This window comes from Siphateles boraxobius, unplaced genomic scaffold (genome assembly GCF_051911475.1).
Source record: "Siphateles boraxobius isolate OS27281-9 unplaced genomic scaffold, OSU_SipBor_1 6, whole genome shotgun sequence".
Taxonomy (NCBI): Eukaryota; Metazoa; Chordata; class Actinopteri; order Cypriniformes; family Leuciscidae; genus Siphateles; species Siphateles boraxobius.
Genome location: NW_027509186.1, coordinates 28,188,604 through 28,210,256, shown reverse-complemented (window position 1 = coordinate 28,210,256; position 21,653 = coordinate 28,188,604). Strand labels below are relative to the sequence as shown.

The following is a 21,653-nucleotide window of genomic DNA, read 5'->3' as shown; positions in this document are numbered from 1 at the left end:
ATATGTGTTTTGTAAATATGAATGATGAAAAATGAATATTATTTCAGTTCAGTGTTGTAGTGTAGCTGGTTTCTTGACTGTTCAGGGTTATCTTTCCCCACCTGACCGTACTTGGCACCAGTTCAAAAACTCTGCAATATGTGTGTGTCCTTGTAAGTGCCCCGACTAGACAAGAATCAACAAGCTTAACAGAGAGCAGCGTCGGACATGAGGCATTTACTGGTAAATACACTGCTGTTCTTCTTTATTCCTCCACGGTTAGCAACCCTGACAGCTGTAGATGTGTGATCAGGAAGAATCTACTCCTAAAATACTTGTGAAACAGGAAGTATGCGACAGATTTATACTCTGACCACTGTACTGCAGGCATTGTTTTAGAACATTATTCGGTGGTAGTCTCATTTTTTTATACGAACAAACTTTGTAATTTGTTGTGTAAAGATTGAAAGTCTGGCATTTTTGGTGGCTGAATGACTGATAGCCGTAAATGACCTCTAAAGAAAAGACTCATTCAATGGTCGCCTGATACTGTTGCTCACTTTATGAACTAACATTTGTTTGTCCTTTTATTTCAAACTGTTTGATTGTATAACAAATCTTTCTTTAAAACTAAACAAATTATAATACTCTACATTGCATTTAAGCAGTCAGAAGTTTGCTCGTAAACTCGTTGTCTTTAGTTTCTGCTTTAAACGTGTCCTCATTTGAAATGGACACAACTGTTTTTTTTAATGGACAGTCAGGAGGTCATTCCACCATTAGCCTCTCCACATTTAGCATGCCTACATGCAGCCAAACACACACACACTGGTGGACAGAGAAGTAAAAAGGAAGAGATATTCTCAGCCCAACCCAATAGTGTGTATTACGCTTTGATTGGTTTGTTCCAGGTGCTGGTGAGCAGCAATTGGCTAAAACCACAACACATAACTGCTCCACCTGAGCTGAGCTGACCTTCAGAACCATAAAATGTTACATTCCTTCCACATGTTTCGTTCTTAAAGGGATAGTTCACTTTAAAATGTAAATTCTGTCATCATTTATCCACCCTTAAGTTGATCCAATCCCTGTTGAACACAAAAAAAGATTTTGAAGAATATGGGTAACCAAACAGTTGACGGTAGCCATTGACTTTCATATTAGTCATAGTATTATAAAATACAATTGAAGTCAATAGGGTCCATCAACTGTCTGGTTACCGACATTCTTCAAAATATCATCTTTTGTGTTCAGCAGAAGAAAGAAATTCAGGTTTGGATCAACTGAGTTAATGATGACAGAATTTTCATTTTTTCGGAGAACTATCTCTTTAACACATGAAATATGTCATAAACATATCAAGTGGTTTAGTTCTCTGAGACAAGCATATGCTTTTCACAAATTTAAAGCAAAATATGAGTGCAGCGCTAAGCAAAATATTCACATTTGGAGGCAGTTTTGATTTATATGCTGTTTAATGATTGATTATCACACTAGTTTACTTGGTGTTCACAGTAAGTGCTTTGTATAAAATGATTAGTACATAATAGTTAAAGACACTTAATATCAAGTGGGACCATATACACTGTAAAAACATTTTTTTTAAGTTGTAACTAAATTATAGGAGTGAATTTTACAAGAAAATTCTGTTTTTCTACTTCAAAATTTCATGTTTATTATTTAAATGTGTTACTTGTCATTTCTTAGTAATTGTTTGTGAATTTTACTTGCAATTTCTGAGTGAAGTTTGTTTCTAAACCAACATTTTTTCACTGTACATTATCTAGGATTTTGAGATTTTAAACAGAAAACTGTCCATCTCAGATTGACTGAAGATCATTAAATCTGCTTCGGTTTCTCACATCCTTAAAGTGTACGAGACCGTGCTGAGATACAAATGTTGGTCCTTTGAGTATATTTCTCCTTCACTCTTTCAGAGTCTTCCACGTCTAGCCTCCCGGGCGTTTAGCACAACAGTCCGGCAAATGAAAAACAAGGTGCCGGATAGCCAGAAGGTTTTCCTGGTAAGACAAATTTAGTCAAAAATACACTCCTATACATAAACTATTAATCAGTTCAGATGGAGTGTGCAATGACTTACATTTGCACAGAGATGAAAAAAAAAAATCCAATAAAAACTGCAAGAAAAAAACAGGTCCACTGCAAACTGTTGGCAGCTCAGTCCTGTATCGTTTTGAAGGTTATTCTGTATAAAACATATTACAAGCATTTTTCAGCATACTGTCTCTTCATCTAAAGTCAGCATCAATAACATGAATCTCCTGCTCTTCATCTTCATCTAGTTATACTATACAACAGCTTGTGCATCTTAGGATAGTGCAAAGACATTTATTAATCTTTAGTAAACATTATGTAATAACTACAAAAATAGTGACTAAAAGAAATATGTAGAAAGTTAAGGTAAAATAAATAATTATGAATAATTATAAAAATATTTTAGTAGTATATCTGATTAGAAGAACCCCTTTTCTTCCTGCAAAGATTACCTCTGTGTAACTAAAAGGGCTTTTCAATTAACACAAACATTTTTTGTCAAATGTTTTATCCACATTTACAGGAGGATAACGGTCTGCCTATCCACATTAAAGGAGGCACTACTGACGTCCTTCTGTACCGTTTGACCATGGCCATCACAGTAGCAGGTACAAAACCTCATGGTCAATCATCAAAACTCAGATTTACTTATTTTTGTTGATTTAGGTTCATATAAAGTACATACCAGTATTAAGATTAAGTGTCCTTTTTCTTTGTTTAGGCACTGGCTTTTCCTGTTACTGGTTGCTGTTTGCCTCTTTCCCCAAGAGTAAAGCATAATAACTTTAAAGCTGCATGATGCTGTACAAATCCATTTCATGTCAAATACCTTGAACAATAAAGCACATATATGAAAGATGAATGTATTAAATCCTACAGATGGGTCTCTATCATTGGGTATAGTGTTTGGTCACTACAGTATCCACTACCGGTCAAAAGTTTGGGGTCTGTAAGATTTTTTAATGTTATTGAAGGAAGTAATTATGTACTTTTAGGGGTACTTTAAGCTCACCAAGACTGCATTTATTTGATTAAAAAAAAATACAGTAAAAACAGTCATATTGTGAAATAAATATTATTAAAAATAAATATTATTAAAAACTATTTTCTGTTAAAAGCTGTTCAGCATCATTTCTCCAGTCTTCAGTGTCACATGATCCTTCAGAAATCATTATAATATGCTGATTTACTGTTCAAGAAACATTATTATTATCAATGTTGAAAAACAGTTGTGCTGCTAAATATTTGAATCCCACTTTATATTAGGAATCTTTAACTACTATGTACTAACATTTAAATGTATCATTTGATATAATGCACTTATTATATATGTATGTTTTACATAGTATTTATATTATAATTACCTACCTGCATGCATAATTACACTTTTGACCCTTCCCTTACATTTTAACCCACCCTTAAACCACCAAACTTGTTCCTAACCTTGCCTGTATCTGACCTCAATAGCAGCACGCAAGTGCTTTGCAATACAACATGACAACAATAAGTGCATTGTACTTAAATGCAAGTACATAGTATTTAAAGATACCCAATATAAAGTGTGAACAAATTTTTTTGTGAAAATTGTGATACATTTTTTCAGGATTCTTAAAATGTTTTTACTGTCAGTTTTGATCAACAGAATGTGTCCTTGCTGAATGAAAGTATTAATATCTTTCAAAATCCAAACATTTGAACAATGGTATAGTAGGCTATAACTGATATGAATCAACAATAAGCACTTGGCGCCACCTACAGTCCATAGCAAAACACGGCTGAACTTTTAACTTGACTTTTATAGAAGGTTAGGGCTGTTCAGATATATTCAAAAATAACTTATACACATAACTTAACACATTTCAAAATTTCTGTTGCAAAAAATGCTCACTGCTTAACAAATTGTGTTTGTGCCACAAGAAGAGCTCACCAATTTTTAAAAGCTTCTGTCTAAAAATATATCAAACAATACTTTGAATATTATGCTAATTGCTTTAATATCATTCTTAGAATGTTAGTTACATTTAATACAGAGATGAAAAAAGCCCTTTTTTACTGGTTTTGGCACAGCATGCATAAGTGCAGTAAGGTATCCTTGTAGCATTGGAAGAATTAAGACATATTTTGAGATTTCAATACTAGAAAAACAAATCCAGTTTTCATCAGGATTCAGGATAAAGTAAAGGAATCTAGAAAACTCTTAGATTAAAGCATTTGCATCTAATAAACCTTCAAACTCACACACACACACACACACACACACACAAAAACTGTTTTTCCATTATAATGAACTCTTTCCCTTTTTTGTTATGCAAGTTATAATTACATAACAAAATGAACTAATCAATTCAGTATTTTTTTTAAGATTCAGAATGCAAATATACACTAACATTCAAGAGTTTGTGGTCACTAAGTTTTTGTAATGTTTTTGAAATAAGTCTCTTATGCAATAAATACAGTAAAAACAAAAATAACGTGAAATATTATTACCATTTAAAGTAACCGTTTCTATTTTAATATACTTGAAAACATCATTTATTACTGTGATGGCAAAGCTGAAATCAGCATCATTACTCCAGTCTTCAGTGTCACATGATCGTTCATTTTTCAGGATTCTTTGGTGAATAGAAATTTAAAAAGAATCGCATTTATTTGAAATAGAAATCTTTAGTAACATTATAAATGTCTTTACTGTCACTTCTGGTCAATTTAAGGTATCCTTGCTAAATAAATTTCTTTCAAAGTCTAAACATTTGAAGAGTAGTGTACACTGACATGAATAAACAACAATAAGCACTTGGCGCCACCTACAGTCCCTAGTAGCAGTAACAGTCATAATGTTACTGATCCAAACTTTTGAACGGTAGTGAAAATCATTTTTCAATGTGCAGTTTTAGTGCAGACATTACCAGTGCATTAAAGTCCTGTAGGACATATAAAGGCTGATCCCGTCATACTGTCCAGTTTCTTGTGATATTCCTTCCATTTTCTGACACATGGATGTAGAGGCGTGCATGGTTGGTATAGAAGCTTTCCCATGATGCTCTAGTTTAGCGCAAGAAGCGGATGCTCATCTTGTGATCAATGTTCACTTTCTCCAAAGACTGATACAAAACAATAAACAGGTCAAAACACAAGTAATAGCAATCATATTCCATTAGCGCTTTCAAAAGTCGTGAAGGCAGAATTTTAGCCGATACCTTACGAAACTCCTCAAAAGATATTGCGTCATCACGGTCTAGATCTGCCTCCTGAATAGTGCGGTCTGCTATGCTCTCCAGCTGCTCCTCTGTCACCTGCATCCCTAGGATGTCCCGGAGAACCTGTCAATCAGTCTGCTGTCAGTCATATTCAGTTTGTGGGAAGAAGACAGCGTGAAGAATAAAGAAACTACTGACCTTTAAAAGCTCATCTCTGGAAATCTTGCCATCCTTGTCCTGATCATACAACTGAAACGCAACTACAGGAATGAAGAACCAGGTGAGATTGAAAGGAATGAGAAGATCATTTCAACTCCAATCAATATTTCACGTCGATTTATTTATTTATTTGGTGAACAGCAGTGTAATAAGCAGGTTATTGCACTGTCAGATGGTCATTATCATAAAATAAACCCTTTCATGATGATATATCTCCATTATTGACCATCTGAGTACATTATCTGTATAGTAACATCATCCGTTCCATTACTGAGAGAATGTGGTTAATCTACCAGGAAAAAGCGAAAACAAACATACATTTGAGTTTGTTGCTCCTGCTATTAATGGGTTCAGGAGAATTGGGGCCTTTGGGTCGGTCCTTGTCAATAGGCCGGAAATGCGCCAGGATCTTCACAAAAGTGTTAAAGTCCACTGTTTCCTTTCTGAGAATGACATAGTTGTTTATATCAACAAGATACAATCACTGTTTATGATTTTGGTAACTGAAAAAGAGCTTTTTGAGAAATGTATTTACGCATGCCTAGAGATGGGCAGTATTTTAATTACATGTATTTGAAATACGTATTTAATTGCTTTTTTAAATATTTTATAATTTGTATTTTCCTTAACAAAAATAAATTAAATGTAATTTGTAATTAAATACTTTGAGGGACTGTAATTTGTATTTAAAATAATTAAAATACTTATTTAAATATATCATTTTATTTAGCATATATTAAGTTCCATCACCAGCCTTAATAGGACCATAGACATATAAAATAGGAATAGGACTACCAAATTGCCTATCACAGTTTTTGGCTAGATGCAAGAAAATCATGTGACGTGACGCATCCTATAGACCCTGTTCACATTACCGGGTTTCTCAGAAGTGGAAGGACTCTTAGTTGGATAAACTTCTATACCATTGAATGAGAGATTACATTAAATTATATATTATTATTATGTTTTTTGTGTTTCGATTTGCTCAAATAGCAAAAGAAAAACGGCACAACAGCGTTTTCACAACTTTCAAAAAGAGTAAAAAACAAAACAAAGAGAGAGATTGATAATCGCAGTCAGAAGAGACAAAGATGCCAACTTTACTGTCACAGACGCTGTATTAGAAACACCCTCACAGCAGCATTAACTAGGTTTTTTTTTTGTAATATAATTCAAATAATGTTATATGTACATACATTTTTAAAGAAAACTAAAACGTGCCATTACAGTCTGTGAAAAAGGTCCAGCTCGCTAACTGTGAACGAGGTCAGACACAATTAAGTAAAGAAGCTGCTTTTGTGCTCAGTCAAACTGCTTTCGGTAAAGTATCTAGTAAAATATACCATCAGATATACCAGAAAATTGGTGCAACTATGCAAATAGCTAAAACTTGTGAATTGATTTGCTAGCTAAAGAGTGGCATGCGCTGTCTAGTGAAGCCGGGTCAAGTAATAAAAAACAACATTCCGATTAATTGTGTGTGGGTCACGGGGGGATGATATAAATCATTAATGATGGTAATATTAAAACAATGTGTAGGCCTACATGTGTATGTGAGTGTGTTGCTGAAAACTCCAGTAGGGGTTCAATCTTCAGCTGGCTGGCAGGGGCCGCCACCTGCATGTCACGTGACCTGTCAGTGGCTGGCTGCCTGGCAGTCTGCCTTGGCAAGTTTAAGAAACCATTTATTTTTGGCAGTTTTTATGTTTTGTGTTCCTCCCTCTCTAGCTCATTTAATATGCATCTGTTGATATGGCTATGTTCTTTTGTATGATTGATGTTTTGGGGCCGGTAATCCCAATAAAAGCAGTCAAATGGCCGTGATCACGACTGGATGCTTACTGACTTAGCCAGCCGCGGTTGAACTGCGAGTATAACGCGTTGTCTGTCACTCTCACTGCAAGGAAATACATTGTTTTCTTTTTATGAATGTAATCTCATGCATTTATTCTTTTGTATGATTGTCGTTTTAGATAATTTTATCCCAATTAAAGCAGTCAAATGGCCATGATCACGACTGGTTCACTTCAATGTTAACAGCAATTATATAAAATCCTCTATAATATTACTTTGTAGCATTTCCTAGATTCGCTCACCCTGGGGAGAAGAAGGCACTTATTATTCTGTCTCTTATGGGGTTCATTGCCAGCTCCTTTATGGCTCCAAAATCCTGAGGACTATGTGAGAACAAGACAAATATTTTTTAAAGTACAAGTGAAATCTTAACTGAGGTAGTGTCATGGATAAGACATCAGTCTAAACATCAGGCTCACCAGAGATGGCCTCGTCCTTCTTTATCCAGAACTTTGAAGCGATCATACAGACGAATAATGTGGGCAGGCGAGACTAGAAAAGAAAATTCACATATTATGAATTATGTTTCACTGAAGCCCTGTAGCATCATGACTCAACAAATAACAAACGAGTGCATCAATTCCAATGGACCATATACAAATTGAATTGACCATTAAATCAATTCTCCTTTATAACAAACCTCACTGACATTCATTGGTGCAATACCCAGTGTGTATTTGTTTATCAGTGGTTTGCAACTGTGAAGTAAAGTCTCATGAGCTAAACACCTGTCACAGTCAATCTAGGACAGTTTTTGCACATGCACCCGAATTTATACCGAAACTTTGAGATACTTTTATCTTAGCGAACATGTGTACCTGGATATTAGTATAAATAGGAAAAAATGCAGATACAATTTTTATCGTTGTTCCCTCGTTCAAGCGCGAAAACAACCAAACGCCAGTAATAAAACACAACTGTAACTCACAGCCCGTTTCTTGCACCAACTCCTCGACGTTCGGGATTTTTAAAAGGGTGGAGTTCGTCGAACCCATTTTATATCGCTTCGCGTCGACAGCTTTTAAACATTTATCCCATATCCAGATAAATGAGAGCAAAAACGGATGAAAACTAAGAAGTCACGACATTAAAAATCTGATTTTAAAAGTTGCCAAATGTTAACGGGACGTTTGCACGCGCCGCTGCTGTTTCGCTTGCTTGCTCAGAATAATACACGCTCTGTGTACACAGATTACAACGCCAGCTACAATAACGAAATCTGATTCTTTTGAATCGAATCTTTTCAATGAATCCACGTCTGAGCGGTTGAATGATTCATTTATGAATTGGACTGAATCGGTAAGAGTGATTGAACTGAGAGCCGTTTCTGTTCGAACGACTGTAATGAGCCAAGAACAAAATGAAAAAATGTTATAAATAAAAAGTACTTAAAGTATTTTTACATCGTGACTGTATTCATACTTTATCAACACACTTAGGAAGTAGAAATGGTTTAAAAAAACATTTAAACGTGCAAAAACTTTTTTAGACAAAACAATTATTTTTAGCTTATGTTTAAGAGACACATTGTTGCAACTGAATTCAGACGCAGGAAGTGACAATAAATATCCTTGAAAATAAAAGTAAAAAAGCAATAAACAGCAGTGGGCCTGTCCAAATACCCACACATGTGGTATTGGTCACTGACAGCGCGTGCACGCAACAGGAAGCTAGTGCAAGATTGTCCCAGGTCTAAAAATGGTAAAGCGCTGTACAACCCACACTACCCAAGTCTTTGAGGCTAAAGCGTATCCCGTCATTCATCGCGTTCAGGAACTGACGTGACCCGATTTTGTAGGACAGTGGTTCTCAACTGGTTTGGCCATGGGCCCCACATTTTCCATGGTCATTAAGCCTCGACCTTTTTTTTTTTTGGACCTACGCAACTTTTTAATGTTGTCATTTCATCTGAATATCAACATTTGTGAGATTTAGTCAGTCAAGACAGTTTTGAGGTTAATTTATCAAATTTTGTGTCTCTGGTGGAAAATATGATTATGACATTGTATTATGTTGAATATTAAAGTTTTTTGTGTCTATTTGTTAATGGGATTTGTGGACATGTTTTTAGATTTGTGGAGTAAAAGTTATCATTTTTACTTTGAAGTAAAAAGATTAAATTAGAACCTTGTAAGATGGCCCTTTCAGAATTGGCAAAGAATGGCCTATGGCATGTTGTTACTTGTGTTCTTATTTTTTATGCGGTTATTATTTAATAATTCCACGAATTAGATTATTAAAGGAATAGTTCACTTTAAAAATGAAAATTCTGTCATTATTTACTCACTCTCAAGTTGTTTCAAACCTGTAGGAATTTCTTTCTTCTGCTGAACACACATGAAGATATTTTGAAGAATGTCGGTAACCAGACAGTTGATGGACCCCATTGACTTCCACAGTAGGAAAAAAAATACATCATGTAAGTAGAAAAGTGATCAAGTGCAAAGACAGCAAGTTTGGGTCACGACATAGGCTATAAAATAACTATTTATTATGTCATGTCACCCCTTGGTAAATATGATCAAAGATGGCTGTAAAAAAATAAAACTGCATTGATTATCCTTTTGATGTTACATTTTTTTAAAAATTAAAAAATCTAACCTTTTATTGAAGTAAAAGAATTGAAAGAGGGGAGAAAATCACATCAAGGTGTTGATGTGACACACATCTTGTCAGATATTCTCCAAACTCATCAGGCATAGGAGAAGACTCAGCGCTGTTATCTTGGAAAAAGGAGGTTGCAAAAAGGATTTATTAAAAGGACCAACCCTCAACATACTTGCTTGCCTTTAAAAATGTATAATAAAGAATTAATTATCGCTTCCATGAAGCTATGTGAACCTGAATTATCCTGACAACGTTCTATCTGTACAGAGGTAAAGGAAAGGGAAGGATGCCTTCACAGGGGAGAAACTAGTTGACACTTCAGGACTGCGTTGTCGTCGTGTCTAGACGCAGGTCCTTCATTAGGCCTAGATCCGGCAGATTGCGGTAATCCTCGGGATAAACAGAGAGACTAAAATTAGCATAGACGCCATCCTTCTTATGATGTAGCAAGTACATCAGGATTTATGGGAAGTGTTCCTGGTTCCGGCTGACCTAATGTATGCAGCCTAACATTGAATTATAGAACTCTATAATGTGTTGTATGCTAGGTCAAAGAGATGTATTTTTAGACTAGATTTGAACTGACAGCGTGTGTCTGCTTCCCGGACAATGTTAGCAATACTGTTCCAAAGTATTGGTGCTCAATAGGAAAAGGATCTACCGCCAGCAGTCGATTTTGATATTCTAGGTATTATCAACTGGTCGGAATTTTGAGATAGGACTATGCGTTAAGAGCTCACTCAAGTACTGGGGAGCTAAACCATTTAATAGGGAGCCAATGCAGTGTTGACAGATCTGGGCTGATATGGTCATACTTCCTGGTTCTGGTAAGAACTCTAGCGGCTGCATTTTGGACCAGCTGTGCTTGCATTATATGTCTATTGTGTAGTTAAAGACATTTTGTATTGCATAACAGAACAATAACAACATACACATAGAGATCACGATGTATTCAACTATTATCTATTACATTCATAATATCATTAAAAGAAAACAGATTTTGTTTTTAAAGTGTCTTTTGTGTAGTGAGCATGTAGCTAATATGCGCAATGGCGTAATCACGTCACGTATGAAATGAATCAGTTTTTTGAACTGGTTCTGCGAAATTGTTCAAAAGAGTCGATTAGCTGAAATGAGTTTGATTTCTCATCACTATAGGCTATTACACAATGGCGCTCGAGATTATTATGAACAAAAACGTATATTTGTAGTAGGCTGGGTTTGTTCATAATAATCACAATTAGCGTAATTTATAACAAATGCCACGTTTGTTTGTTTTTATTTAGCCTAGGCTATTAATTTATTTGCATTTATGCTCAGTGATCCGTAGCCTATAGGCTACATTTTAAAAATTAATCTCAATGCATTATTTTATATCAGATTTTATATTATTTTTGTCACCATCGAACGATCACACGTATAGCCTAGTTGTAAAATTGTATCTTGTAGGCTATCTGACAGTCGGTCTTAATTAATAAACAATTTGAGGGCAAAATGGCTCTGGCATTTTCTTATACACTGGATGTCGACAGAGCCTTTTAATACACTGGATGGCGCCAGAGTCTTTTGTACTTTAGCCTGTTTTCGTTAGTTATCAAACAAGACTGTCATGGGAATGTGTGACTGCTGATCTACGAGCTTGGTCTGTTGCTGAGGAGTACAAGTAGTTGCTTTAAAGAAAAATTACTGGGAAAACTTTAGGCTACAGATGATGAAAGAATAGCCTACTTGTTCAGCACAAGATCATTATCTAGTCATGTGGGAATGTTTATTGAGTGAAACAACCTGCTGGTAGACAGTTAACTGTAGGCTTATGTTTTAAAAAAAAAAATCCAAAATGGTGTCAGGCAAGGCAAACTTAAATATATCACTAGAAATGTGTTATGATCAAAATATTTAGACAGAAATTACCATATTCACATGCAAATACATTGAAGGGATGATCATGACATGCATGGACAAGAAATTCTGCCACCTTCCATGACATTCATCCCAATCTAAAAAAAAAAAAAAAAAACTACTTCAGTGCTGAATTTGGCAAATCAAATTCATCCACCGTCTTAAAGGGATACTTCACCCAAAAATGAAAATTCTGTCAGTATTTACTCAACCTCATGTTGTTCCAACCCTGTCAGACCTTCGTTCATCTTTGGAACACAAATTAAGATATTTTTGATGAAATCTGAGAGCTGGATCACTCCTCCATAAGCTTCTTCGGGGATTAACACTTGCCAGCCCCGAAAAGTTATTAAAGATATCGTTAAAATAGACCAAGTGACTACAGTGGCTCAATCTTAAAGGGTTAGTTCACCCAAAAATGAAAATTATGTCATTAATGACCCTCATGTCGTTCCAAGCCCGTAAGACCTCCGTTCATCTTCGGAACACAGTTTAAGATATTTTAGATTCAGTCCGAGAGCTTTTTGTCCCTTCATTGAAAATCTATGTATGGTATACTGTCCTTGTCCAGAAAAGGCAATAAAGACATCATCAAAGTAGTCCATGTGACCTCAGGAGGTGAGTTAGAATTTTTTGAAGCATCGAAAATACATTTTGTTCCAAAAATAACAAAAACGATGACTTTATTCAGCATTGTATTCTCTTCTGGTTCTGTTGTCAATCTGCATTCATGAGTCCGCTGACCTAAGACGAGCTGACATGTTATCTGGTGCGCCCGAGCTTCGTTTACAGTCTGAGGGAGACGCACGCTGTAAACAAAACAATCTTTGCAAACATGTCTAAGGATTTCGACACAGGGGAATCCTTGCATTTTTTTTAACCAGACATATTTATTTGAACCCGAATACACGGACGCACCAGATAACACGTCAGCAGCGTCTTACATCATCAGCGTCACTGGCCTCGTGAACGCGGATTGACAACAGAACCGGAAGAGAATACAATGCTGAATAAAGTCATCGTTTTTGTTATTTTTGGAACAAAATGTATTTTCGATGCTTCAAAAAATTCTAATTAACCCCCTGAGGTCACATGGACTACTTTGATGATGTCTTTATTGCCTTTCTGGACAAGGACAGTATACCATACATAGATTTTCAATGGAGGGACAAAAAGCTCTCGGACTGAATCTAAAATATCTTAAACTGTGTTCCGAAGATGAATGGAGGTCTTACGGGCTTAGAACGACATGAGGATGAGTCATTAATGACATAATTTTTCATTTTTGGGTGAACTAACCCTTTAAGTTTATCAAGCGACGAGAATACTTTTTGTGCGCAAAAAACAACAAAAATAACGACTTTATTTCAACTATTAATTTCCTTCTCCGTGGGCCTCGAGTCACTAGTATAACAGCGTAAGCTTCTGTTGTTGTACGTCACACGCATCACACACATGACCAGCGTCGGCCAATAGTGACCCTACGTGTTGCGTAGTTCTACGCGATCACACTACGTTAACTAACTAGAGGCCCACAGAGTAGGAAATTAATAGTTGAAAGTCGTTATTTTTGGGGGGTTTTGCGCACAAAAAGTATTCTTTGATAAACTCGTTTGATAAACTTAAGATTGAGCCACTGTAGTCACTTGGACTACTTTAACGATAGCTTTGATAACTTTTCGGGGCTGGCAAGTTTCAATCCCTGAAGAAGCCTATGGACTAGTATGGAGGAGTGATCCAGCTCTCAGATTTCATCAAAAATATCTTAATTCGGGTTCCGAAGATGAACGAAGGTCTTACGGGGTTGGAACAACATGAGGGTGAGTAAATAAATACTGACAGAATTTTCATTTTTGGGTGAACTAACCCTTTAAACATTTAAAGACATTTTGTGCCAGTTATCAAAACTGGAGCTTAAAAATACAATCACTGCCAGGTGCAGTCACATATGTTTAAAAGATCAAAATGTAAAGAAAGAGAACAACAACAAGAAAAAAAAAAAAGAAGCCTCAAACACAAGCCCACTCAGAATTTCTAGTAATGGACAAAATGATGACCTCAAACACAAATACTACATAATAAAGGCCAGAAGAAGTTTTGCCTTATGGAAAGTTGCCATAACAGTTTTGAAGAAATGTATTTACTATATTATAGAAATTTCTGAATGAGAGAGACACTTAGTACCTCTTGGCATGCTTTTCAATGCATGCTTATAAGGAATGTTTATTGCTCTAATAATGAGTTTTGACATGGTTTAAGCAAAACAAGGCTAGTTGTGAGGTCTTGAAGGAATCAAATTTGCTATTTTCATATTCAAACTTGGTTCTGTAGTAGAGCTTAATTATTTAAAAGCTATTCATTTGATTACATTTGTGTAAGCCCTATATGCTCTAATAAAACTTAATTATTGCATTTCCTAAGGTAAAAAGCAGTTTTACAGTTGTGAAGTTGGCAGTTGTAAAGTTGTAAAGTTCTCTATGAACTGAACTTATTCATTCCCGATGGACTTAATTAAGAATGCATTCCCGTTGGAAGTCATTATTATCACCAGTGATATGATTAGAGGCCTAATTTAATTCCCTTGTACACCCTAAAGTAACTGTCTACTGGAATGTTTTGCAAAGGGAATTTGTAATTGAGATTTTAATTCCAAACAATGACATTTCATGTTGCATTATAGTTGCTTCAAGAACATATTGCTGAAGTAAAACTATGGGGAATCTTATGTTAAGAATTCACTTGTTGAAAAAAGTCAGCATGTCAATAAAATGTCGACTGACCAGCTTGTGCTTCTGATATTACGCCGCATGGGGATGTGGGGACTTTCATGAAGTTTTTGCATATTTTCATGATGAGGATACATGCACAAGTCATATATGCCATTTGCACATCATATTTAGCATTAAAACATAACAGAGTTAAAATTACAAACCAGTTCCTTACTGATTTTAAAACAGGATTTGGTTATTATTTTATTAAACCTCCTGTTGTCCAAACATTCATTAAATGTGGAAAATTGAAGGATGGTTGGTTGCCAAGTGGAATATTTGTAAATACACAGATTGCAGAGGGAAACATCTATGATGTCACAGACCTTGTGATGCAGGTTAAGCACCTTGAGACTCTGGCATATATCCAAACAAGTGTAATTACCCACTAAATTATGCAATTCATGTTTACCACGATCAGCCGATTGTCACTCGCAGTGCAACAATAATAGCTTTACAAGTGAACATAATTGTTCTGGCATAATAGAGAAGAGCATTACTATAAATGGTTGTACACTCCTTTTTAAAAAAAGAAAAGGAAAGACATTTTACCTCCTTCAGGGTTTAGAGCTGTAGAGCAATTTTCTCACATTTGTGGTTTATTCTCGAAGCACAAACAATTGGGAGAAGAAGAGTTCAGCTTTGGAAACTCCATTAATACCTCATCTGACCACACTGACTAATTTATTCATTTAGCTGACGCTTTTATCCAAAGCGTCAGCGAAATGAATATACACTGAGTCTTAGCAAAGACTCAGTGTATATTTCTGCCTGTCATCTTTAAATGTGCAATCTCACTCCACATGGGGCTTGACATAGGCTACATTTATCAAAATAAAGGTTCCAAAAGGAGGTTTTCACAGTGATGCCACTGAAGAACCATTTTTGTTGCAACAAAGAACCATTAAGTGAACAGTCCTTAAAAGAACCTTTTTTTTTCTTAGTGTGTAGAACATTTTAATAATCCAAATAACCTTTTTCCACATAACCTTGTTGGTTCCATGGATATTAAAGGTTATTTATGTTACCATGAATGCCCATAAAGAAACTTTATTTTTAAAGGGATAGTTTCTGTGAAAATTCTTTCATTCTGTGACTGTGTGAATAAAAGCTTAAATTCAATCTGTTTATCATATAAAGTGATCGTATCTCTTCAGAAAATTTGGACTAAACGGCTCAATTCATATGGATTAGTTTTATGATCTCTTCATGAACTTTTTGAAGCATCAAAGTGGTAGTTGCGTAGCTGTCAATGGAGGACCAGAAATCTCTCAGATTTCATGAAAAATATCTTCATTTGTGTTCCAAAGATGAATGAAAAGTCCTACGGGTTTGGAACGATATGAGGGTGAGTAATTAATGACAGAATTTTAATTTTTGAGTGAACTATCCCTTTAAGAGTGAAGACTTCTTTACTCATTACAATTTTGAAACACACTTATATTGGCATAAATGAGCAATTAATCTCTATATTCCTTTGTATTCTATACTCAACTCTTGTGCCATATACCATGCACAAAACTTTCTTTCTTACAACATGGATATAAATAATTGAAAATGCTGGGAACACCCACACAGTGCTTCCAGAAGGTCTCCATTGCTCAGAGACTGTTTGTTCTAGATATTTATCTGAAAGAAAAGCAATGCTCTCAAAATCACATCCTTTGTTTACATTAATCCTGACGCATTGCTTAGCTACTTGTTTTGAATGTGAAATGGTTCATCAAACAGCTGTTTTTTGGTGCGTCATAATCAGACAAATAGTCATTACTATTACTATCAGGAATGTCCCAGGAATATGGAGAATATTCTGATATAAATCATTATATTATATTATATTATATTATATTATATTATATTATATTATATTATATTATATTATATTATATTATAATTATAATTATATTATATTATATTATATTATATTATATTATATTATATTATATTTTCAAGGAAACGCACGGCTAAAGTAGTTCTAGAGAGGTCTTGACCGCATTACATTTCCATATCACTTCGCCAAAAGATTTCAGTTAGTTCAAATGTCCTTACAGCTCACAGAACTACAACACCAAATCAGAAAAAGTTGGGACATTTTGTAAAATGCAATAAAATCAAGAATCTGTGATTTGTTAATTCTATTTAAATCTTTTTTAACTGACAAAAGTACAAAGAAAAGTTTTCCAATGTTTTCACTGACCAACATAATTGTATTTTGTAAATATGAACAAATTTTGATTTTGATGGCTGCAACACACCCCAAAAAAGTTAAGACAGAGACATGTTTACCACTGTGTAACTTCACCTTTCCTTTTAATTACACTTTTTAATCATTTGGGAGTTGAGGATACTAATTGCTGGAGTTTTGCTAGTGGAATATTTGCCCAATCTTGTCTGATACAAGACAGCCGCTCAACAGTCTGTGGTCATCATTGCCTGATTCTCCTTTTCATGATGGGACATACATTTTCCATAAGAGACATATCTGGACTGCAGTAAACAGGCAGGCACATCCCTTCTATGGTGCAGAGTGTCTAGAAACCACTCAGTTTTAGCATGTGCAGAATGAGGCCTGGCATTGTCTTTCTTCCCAGGAAAGATGTCCTCTTGATGGCAGTTTATGTCTCTGTACAATCCAAATATATGCCTCCATGTCAATGGCACCTTCACAATAATGCAAGTTACCCATACCGTTGGCAATGATGCACCTCAATACCAGCACAGATGTTTGCTTTTGCACCTGTCGCTGGTGAAAGTCTGGTTGGTCCCTTTCGTCTTTGGGACTGAGAACTCGGTGTCCATTTTCTCCCAAAAACAAGCTGAAACATGGACTCATATGACCACAGCAGACATTTCCACTGTCTTCTAGACCATCTGAGATGAGCTCAGGCCGAGAGAACTTGCCGGCATCTCCACGTAGAACTGATGTAAAGCTTTCTCCTTGCGTAACAGAGATTCAAGTGGGATTTCTTGATGCAGAGTCAGACTGTGTTCAGTGAAAACGGTTTTCCGAATTACTCCTGAGCACATGTGTCTGTATTTAACAGAGTAACATGATGGTATCTTGTGCAGTGCCATCTGAGGGCTCAAAGGTCACGCACATTCAACAGAGGTCTACTGCCTTACCCAACACAGACTGAGATTTCTCAGGATTCCCTGAATCATGTGACAATATTATGTATGGAAGATGATAAAAGACATAAATTCTTTGCAATCTTGCATTGAGAAATGGGATTTTTTTAATTGTTTGACAATTCTCTCATGATATTTGGCACAAAGTGATGAGCCATGACCCATCTTTGCTTAAAAAAGTCTGAGAAGCACTTTTACACCCAAACACAATACCCTCAACTATTACCAACTCACCTTCTCATTGTGGACTGTTTCAAAATAGTTGGATAATCTAATTTGGATAATCTTTTCACTTTTATTTTGTCTCTGACAAAACGTTTTATCACACATATATTTTTTACTTTGACAGAAATCGTTGCTCTGACAATTTTATCAGGAAAATAGTTAAGCAACTGTCATTTCTCACTAGCAATGTAATAACGGCGCTGTTCTTGAAGCAGCAAAACTTGAAGCAGTTTATTTGTGTAAAATAAACTTACAATTTCGCTATTAGAAGAGACACACAGATGGAGGTAATTCATACACACTTAGGCCACGTCCACACGAAGCCAGAGCTTTCCCTATCCGATCTTTTTTTTCCTCTTTCTAAAAAAAATTCCGTAAACACGGCGCCGTCTCAAGAAATATCTGCGAACACACGAAACCACTGAAGCCGACTCAAACAGATGTAGTTTACATGCCAGACCAGTAGGAGGCTCTGTAATTCTGACACAGATACACTAAAAACAGAGAAGAAGACTTGCGCATAAACCTTTCGCGCTGTATACAATAATATACAGTATGTAATATTAGGCACAGTAGCTTCTTTTCTTTTTTACCAAGAACTTTATTGAACAATATGGAAAACCATAAATGGCCTGGTACAAAATAGGGATGAGTCACGATATTCGATTAGCTAAAGCATAAAGCTTGCCACAAAGAACCGGCAAATAGCCTAATCATTATGAATGTGTCAAATACAGCAAGGAGACATTTTAATTGTTTATTAAGAAACTAGTGTTTTCTGTGACGATGCTGACTCGCCACCTTCGCAGTATTGTGAAGGTGCCTATAGAGAGAAATGCACACTTCATACGGATTATTAGAGTTGTCTATTTCTTTTCATTTTGAATTGTTTTGTTTAAAAGTAGACATTTCAAGCTTAGATATATTTCTGAGTTTCTGTTCATTTATGAGACAAGCTCCAGTTCACGTGCGATGCAAGTTATATCGCGTCGGCGCCTCCATGTCCTGATTATAGGCTATTGTCTGCTATATTTAATTCTTATTTATTAAATCCAGGAAATTGGTTGATGAAACATTGATTAAATTTAAGATAAAATTTATACAAAACGAAATTCACTTTAAAGAAAGGCTTTTTACAAAACAAAACTTAATGAAGTGGTCAAAATGATGTGTCTCGATATTGCGTATCTTATGATTAGGCTACTCACGCAGTTCACCTTTCATATAATCAACATATATGAAATGGAAAAAAAATAACATAATATTTACACATAAATATGAAACTAACTTTTCTTTAATGGCTACAACACAGGCCTACAGTACAGAGAAATTTTATGTCGGAGCGAACGCCGTATCACCGGTGAGTATGCGAATTCCCAGCGATCCCTACAAAATACGAAATGTCTTAATCAGACAAAATACAAGCATCATATCATAAGAAAGAAGTATAAATAAATAAAGAAGTAGCTAAAATAAAGAAATAAAATAAAAATAGCCTACATTAAAGTAGGCCTAAATAATAAATAAAGAAATAAAAGAGGCTCAGTAGCTTCTGAAGCATGAACTCAAGCAAGTAGTCGCAGTTGTTGAACTGATTTAGCGTGTCTGACTAGTCGACACGTGGGGTGATGACATAATCGTTTCACAAAATATACGGATTGGCCGTACACACGAAAACACAAGGGTGTCGTTTTCAGATTCATCCACCCTGGGACCCGGTTTAAAAAAATAGCGGTTTCAGTCTCCCAAAACGCCGGATCCGTCTGGACGAATCGCCGATCCGATAAAAAAAATTGTACGTATACAGCTAAACGCGTCTCCGTGTGGACAGGGCCTTAATTTCTCTCTCAATCTCTCTCGAATAACTGCATTAATAACTGCATTAGACTGCTATCAGTGGCTCAAGCCTCTGTCAAAAACCTGACAATGTCTTTAAATACAACATCTGAACAGTGTATTTTATATTTTACACTATATTGAACAATTATATCATGTTATATTTAAGCATATAGGTTACTCCCCTAAATTTGCATGAAAATAAAAATTTAATTTATTTTTCTTTATTTGCCTGTTTTAAATGTGTTTATAATATTACATCTAATTATTGAATTGGCCTTTAAGTTAAGCATGTTGATGCATGTGATGTGATGTTCTAGCCTGTGGAGTTTAAATTCTAATGTGATATTTGGCTAGTTTTGCGGTTAATAGAAAACCAGTTATTTATGATTAAAATGCTTTACATAACTGCAGTCATGTATTATGTATAATTAAAAATGCTTATTTTGCATAACTGGAGTCATGTTGTAACGCATGCATGTAGACAGGCAGATGAAGACAAGGATGAATAAAGTTCCAACACACATAGAATAAACCCAACAGGTATGAATCTAAACAGGCAGCGGAGTACACACAACTTGAAACGTAGACCGAACAGGGAATGAATGTGAGGAATGAACTTATAAAGGAAACACAAACTAGGATAATTTATAGAACACAGCTGACACGGATTAACTAATAATGACTGTAACCAAGAAGATAGATGAGTGGCGGGATTCTGAACAAAGACGTGACAAATGACAACAACCTGAAAGTCCATGAAAACAACACTAAACAGGACATAATGTGACACATGTATTATTTAACAACCTGTTTTCTATAAGATCTCTCAATCCTCATTTCCTTAAACTGTCAAACTTGGGATTACATTATTTACTTTTCAGCTAGATGTGAGTCATGCATAAAAACGACGTAGTAAATAATTCACTCGGTGTATGACACAGAGATTTGTCTCATGGAGAGTTGATCCTTACAATAACTTAGTCATTTAATGAAACTACTACAATGGCCTTGTTGGACATAGACCTACTGGTTCAGCCCGCAAAACATGAAATGAAACTTTAATCTAATTGCACAAAGAATCAGCCATTGTTTGGAACTAGGGACAGCCACCAACAGTTTACCTGTTGAAAACTCTCCTGTTCTTTCCATCCAGTTTAATTCCTGTAACCCATACCTCTTTCTGTTTTCACCTAAGCTTGGAAATGAAAGTAGTTTGGATGATTGATAGATACTAAACAGGACATCCTTTTGAGTTCACACCACAAAGGTCATTATCATAATACAATACATGGTAGGCGATAAATACAGAGACAGGAGACTAGGAAAACACCAACCTACATTCTACAATTCCCATTTTAGCGAATTATCAACACAAAAAGAATGTGCTTTAAATAAAATCGTTAAAATTCTGAAAGTGAAAGCGTGTTAGGTAAGCACCAGGCCAAAAGGGAAAGACATTGAGATTGACGGACATTGACCATTATGTTGGAATGCAGAAATTATGGTCAAAGGTCTTTTGTGCAAATGTTTTTGTTTACTTGGGATATTCCAAGCTCGAACAAAACACGATAATATTGTCAAACCCCTAACTTTTGGTGTAAGATCTAACCGATGCCACTCTCAAGGGGATTTTTTTAAGGTGTAGAAGGTAAACCTGTCGAGTCACAATGACAACCAACTAATTTTGGTCTACCTGGGTATTTTGCCAATTTTCTGAGATTAAATGCCACTTTATCCATCTTATTTTTAACGTAAGAGTGGGTGGAGTGGGAAAAGGCTTCCGGTGTCATTTTACTTCCAGTAAAATACGCACCTTATCATTTCACTTCCAGTTATTTTACCTGGAATATAGCTTTACAGTTTACTGCACTTCGCAAACAAC

At 35.5% G+C, this 21,653-nt stretch overlaps 2 protein-coding genes across 2 annotated transcripts; one reads left to right on the top strand and one right to left on the bottom strand.

Moving 5' to 3' along the window:
• The first annotated feature begins 89 nt into the window (after nucleotides 1-89).
• Nucleotides 90-2,890, top strand: cox7a1 (cytochrome c oxidase subunit 7A1). The gene is made up of 4 exons (XM_077208621.1): nucleotides 90-222; nucleotides 1,917-2,003; nucleotides 2,558-2,642; nucleotides 2,756-2,890. The coding sequence occupies exons 1-4, from the start codon at nucleotides 208-210 to the stop codon at nucleotides 2,812-2,814; spliced, it is 246 nt and encodes an 81-aa protein (XP_077064736.1). The 5' UTR covers nucleotides 90-207; the 3' UTR covers nucleotides 2,815-2,890.
• Nucleotides 2,891-4,003: 1,113 nt separating this feature from the next.
• On the bottom strand, nucleotides 4,004-8,525 carry chp2 (calcineurin-like EF-hand protein 2). The gene is made up of 7 exons (XM_077208612.1): nucleotides 8,233-8,525; nucleotides 7,724-7,796; nucleotides 7,547-7,627; nucleotides 5,769-5,893; nucleotides 5,430-5,491; nucleotides 5,232-5,354; nucleotides 4,004-5,135 (listed from the first exon to the last, which is right to left on the bottom strand). Exons 1-7 carry the CDS (start codon nucleotides 8,297-8,299, stop codon nucleotides 5,082-5,084), a joined length of 585 nt encoding a protein of 194 aa, XP_077064727.1. The 5' UTR covers nucleotides 8,300-8,525; the 3' UTR covers nucleotides 4,004-5,081.
• Nucleotides 8,526-21,653: the final 13,128 nt, after the last annotated feature.

Bases quoted from the DNA above. Each gene is read 5' to 3' on its own strand.
- cox7a1 (XM_077208621.1), top strand. The intron at 2,004-2,557 runs GTAAGACAAATT...CCACATTTACAG, and splicing joins ATAGCCAGAAGGTTTTCCTG to GAGGATAACGGTCTGCCTAT. The intron at 2,643-2,755 runs GTACAAAACCTC...TTCTTTGTTTAG, and splicing joins CATGGCCATCACAGTAGCAG to GCACTGGCTTTTCCTGTTAC.
- chp2 (XM_077208612.1), bottom strand. From the start codon at position 8,299: ATGGGTTCGACGAACTCCACCCTTTTAAAAATCCCGAACGTCGAGGAG. The intron at 7,797-8,232 runs GTGAGTTACAGT...TTTCTTTTCTAG, and splicing joins GTTGGTGCAAGAAACGGGCT to TCTCGCCTGCCCACATTATT. The intron at 5,355-5,429 runs GTCAGTAGTTTC...ACTGATTGACAG, and splicing joins CCAGAGATGAGCTTTTAAAG to GTTCTCCGGGACATCCTAGG.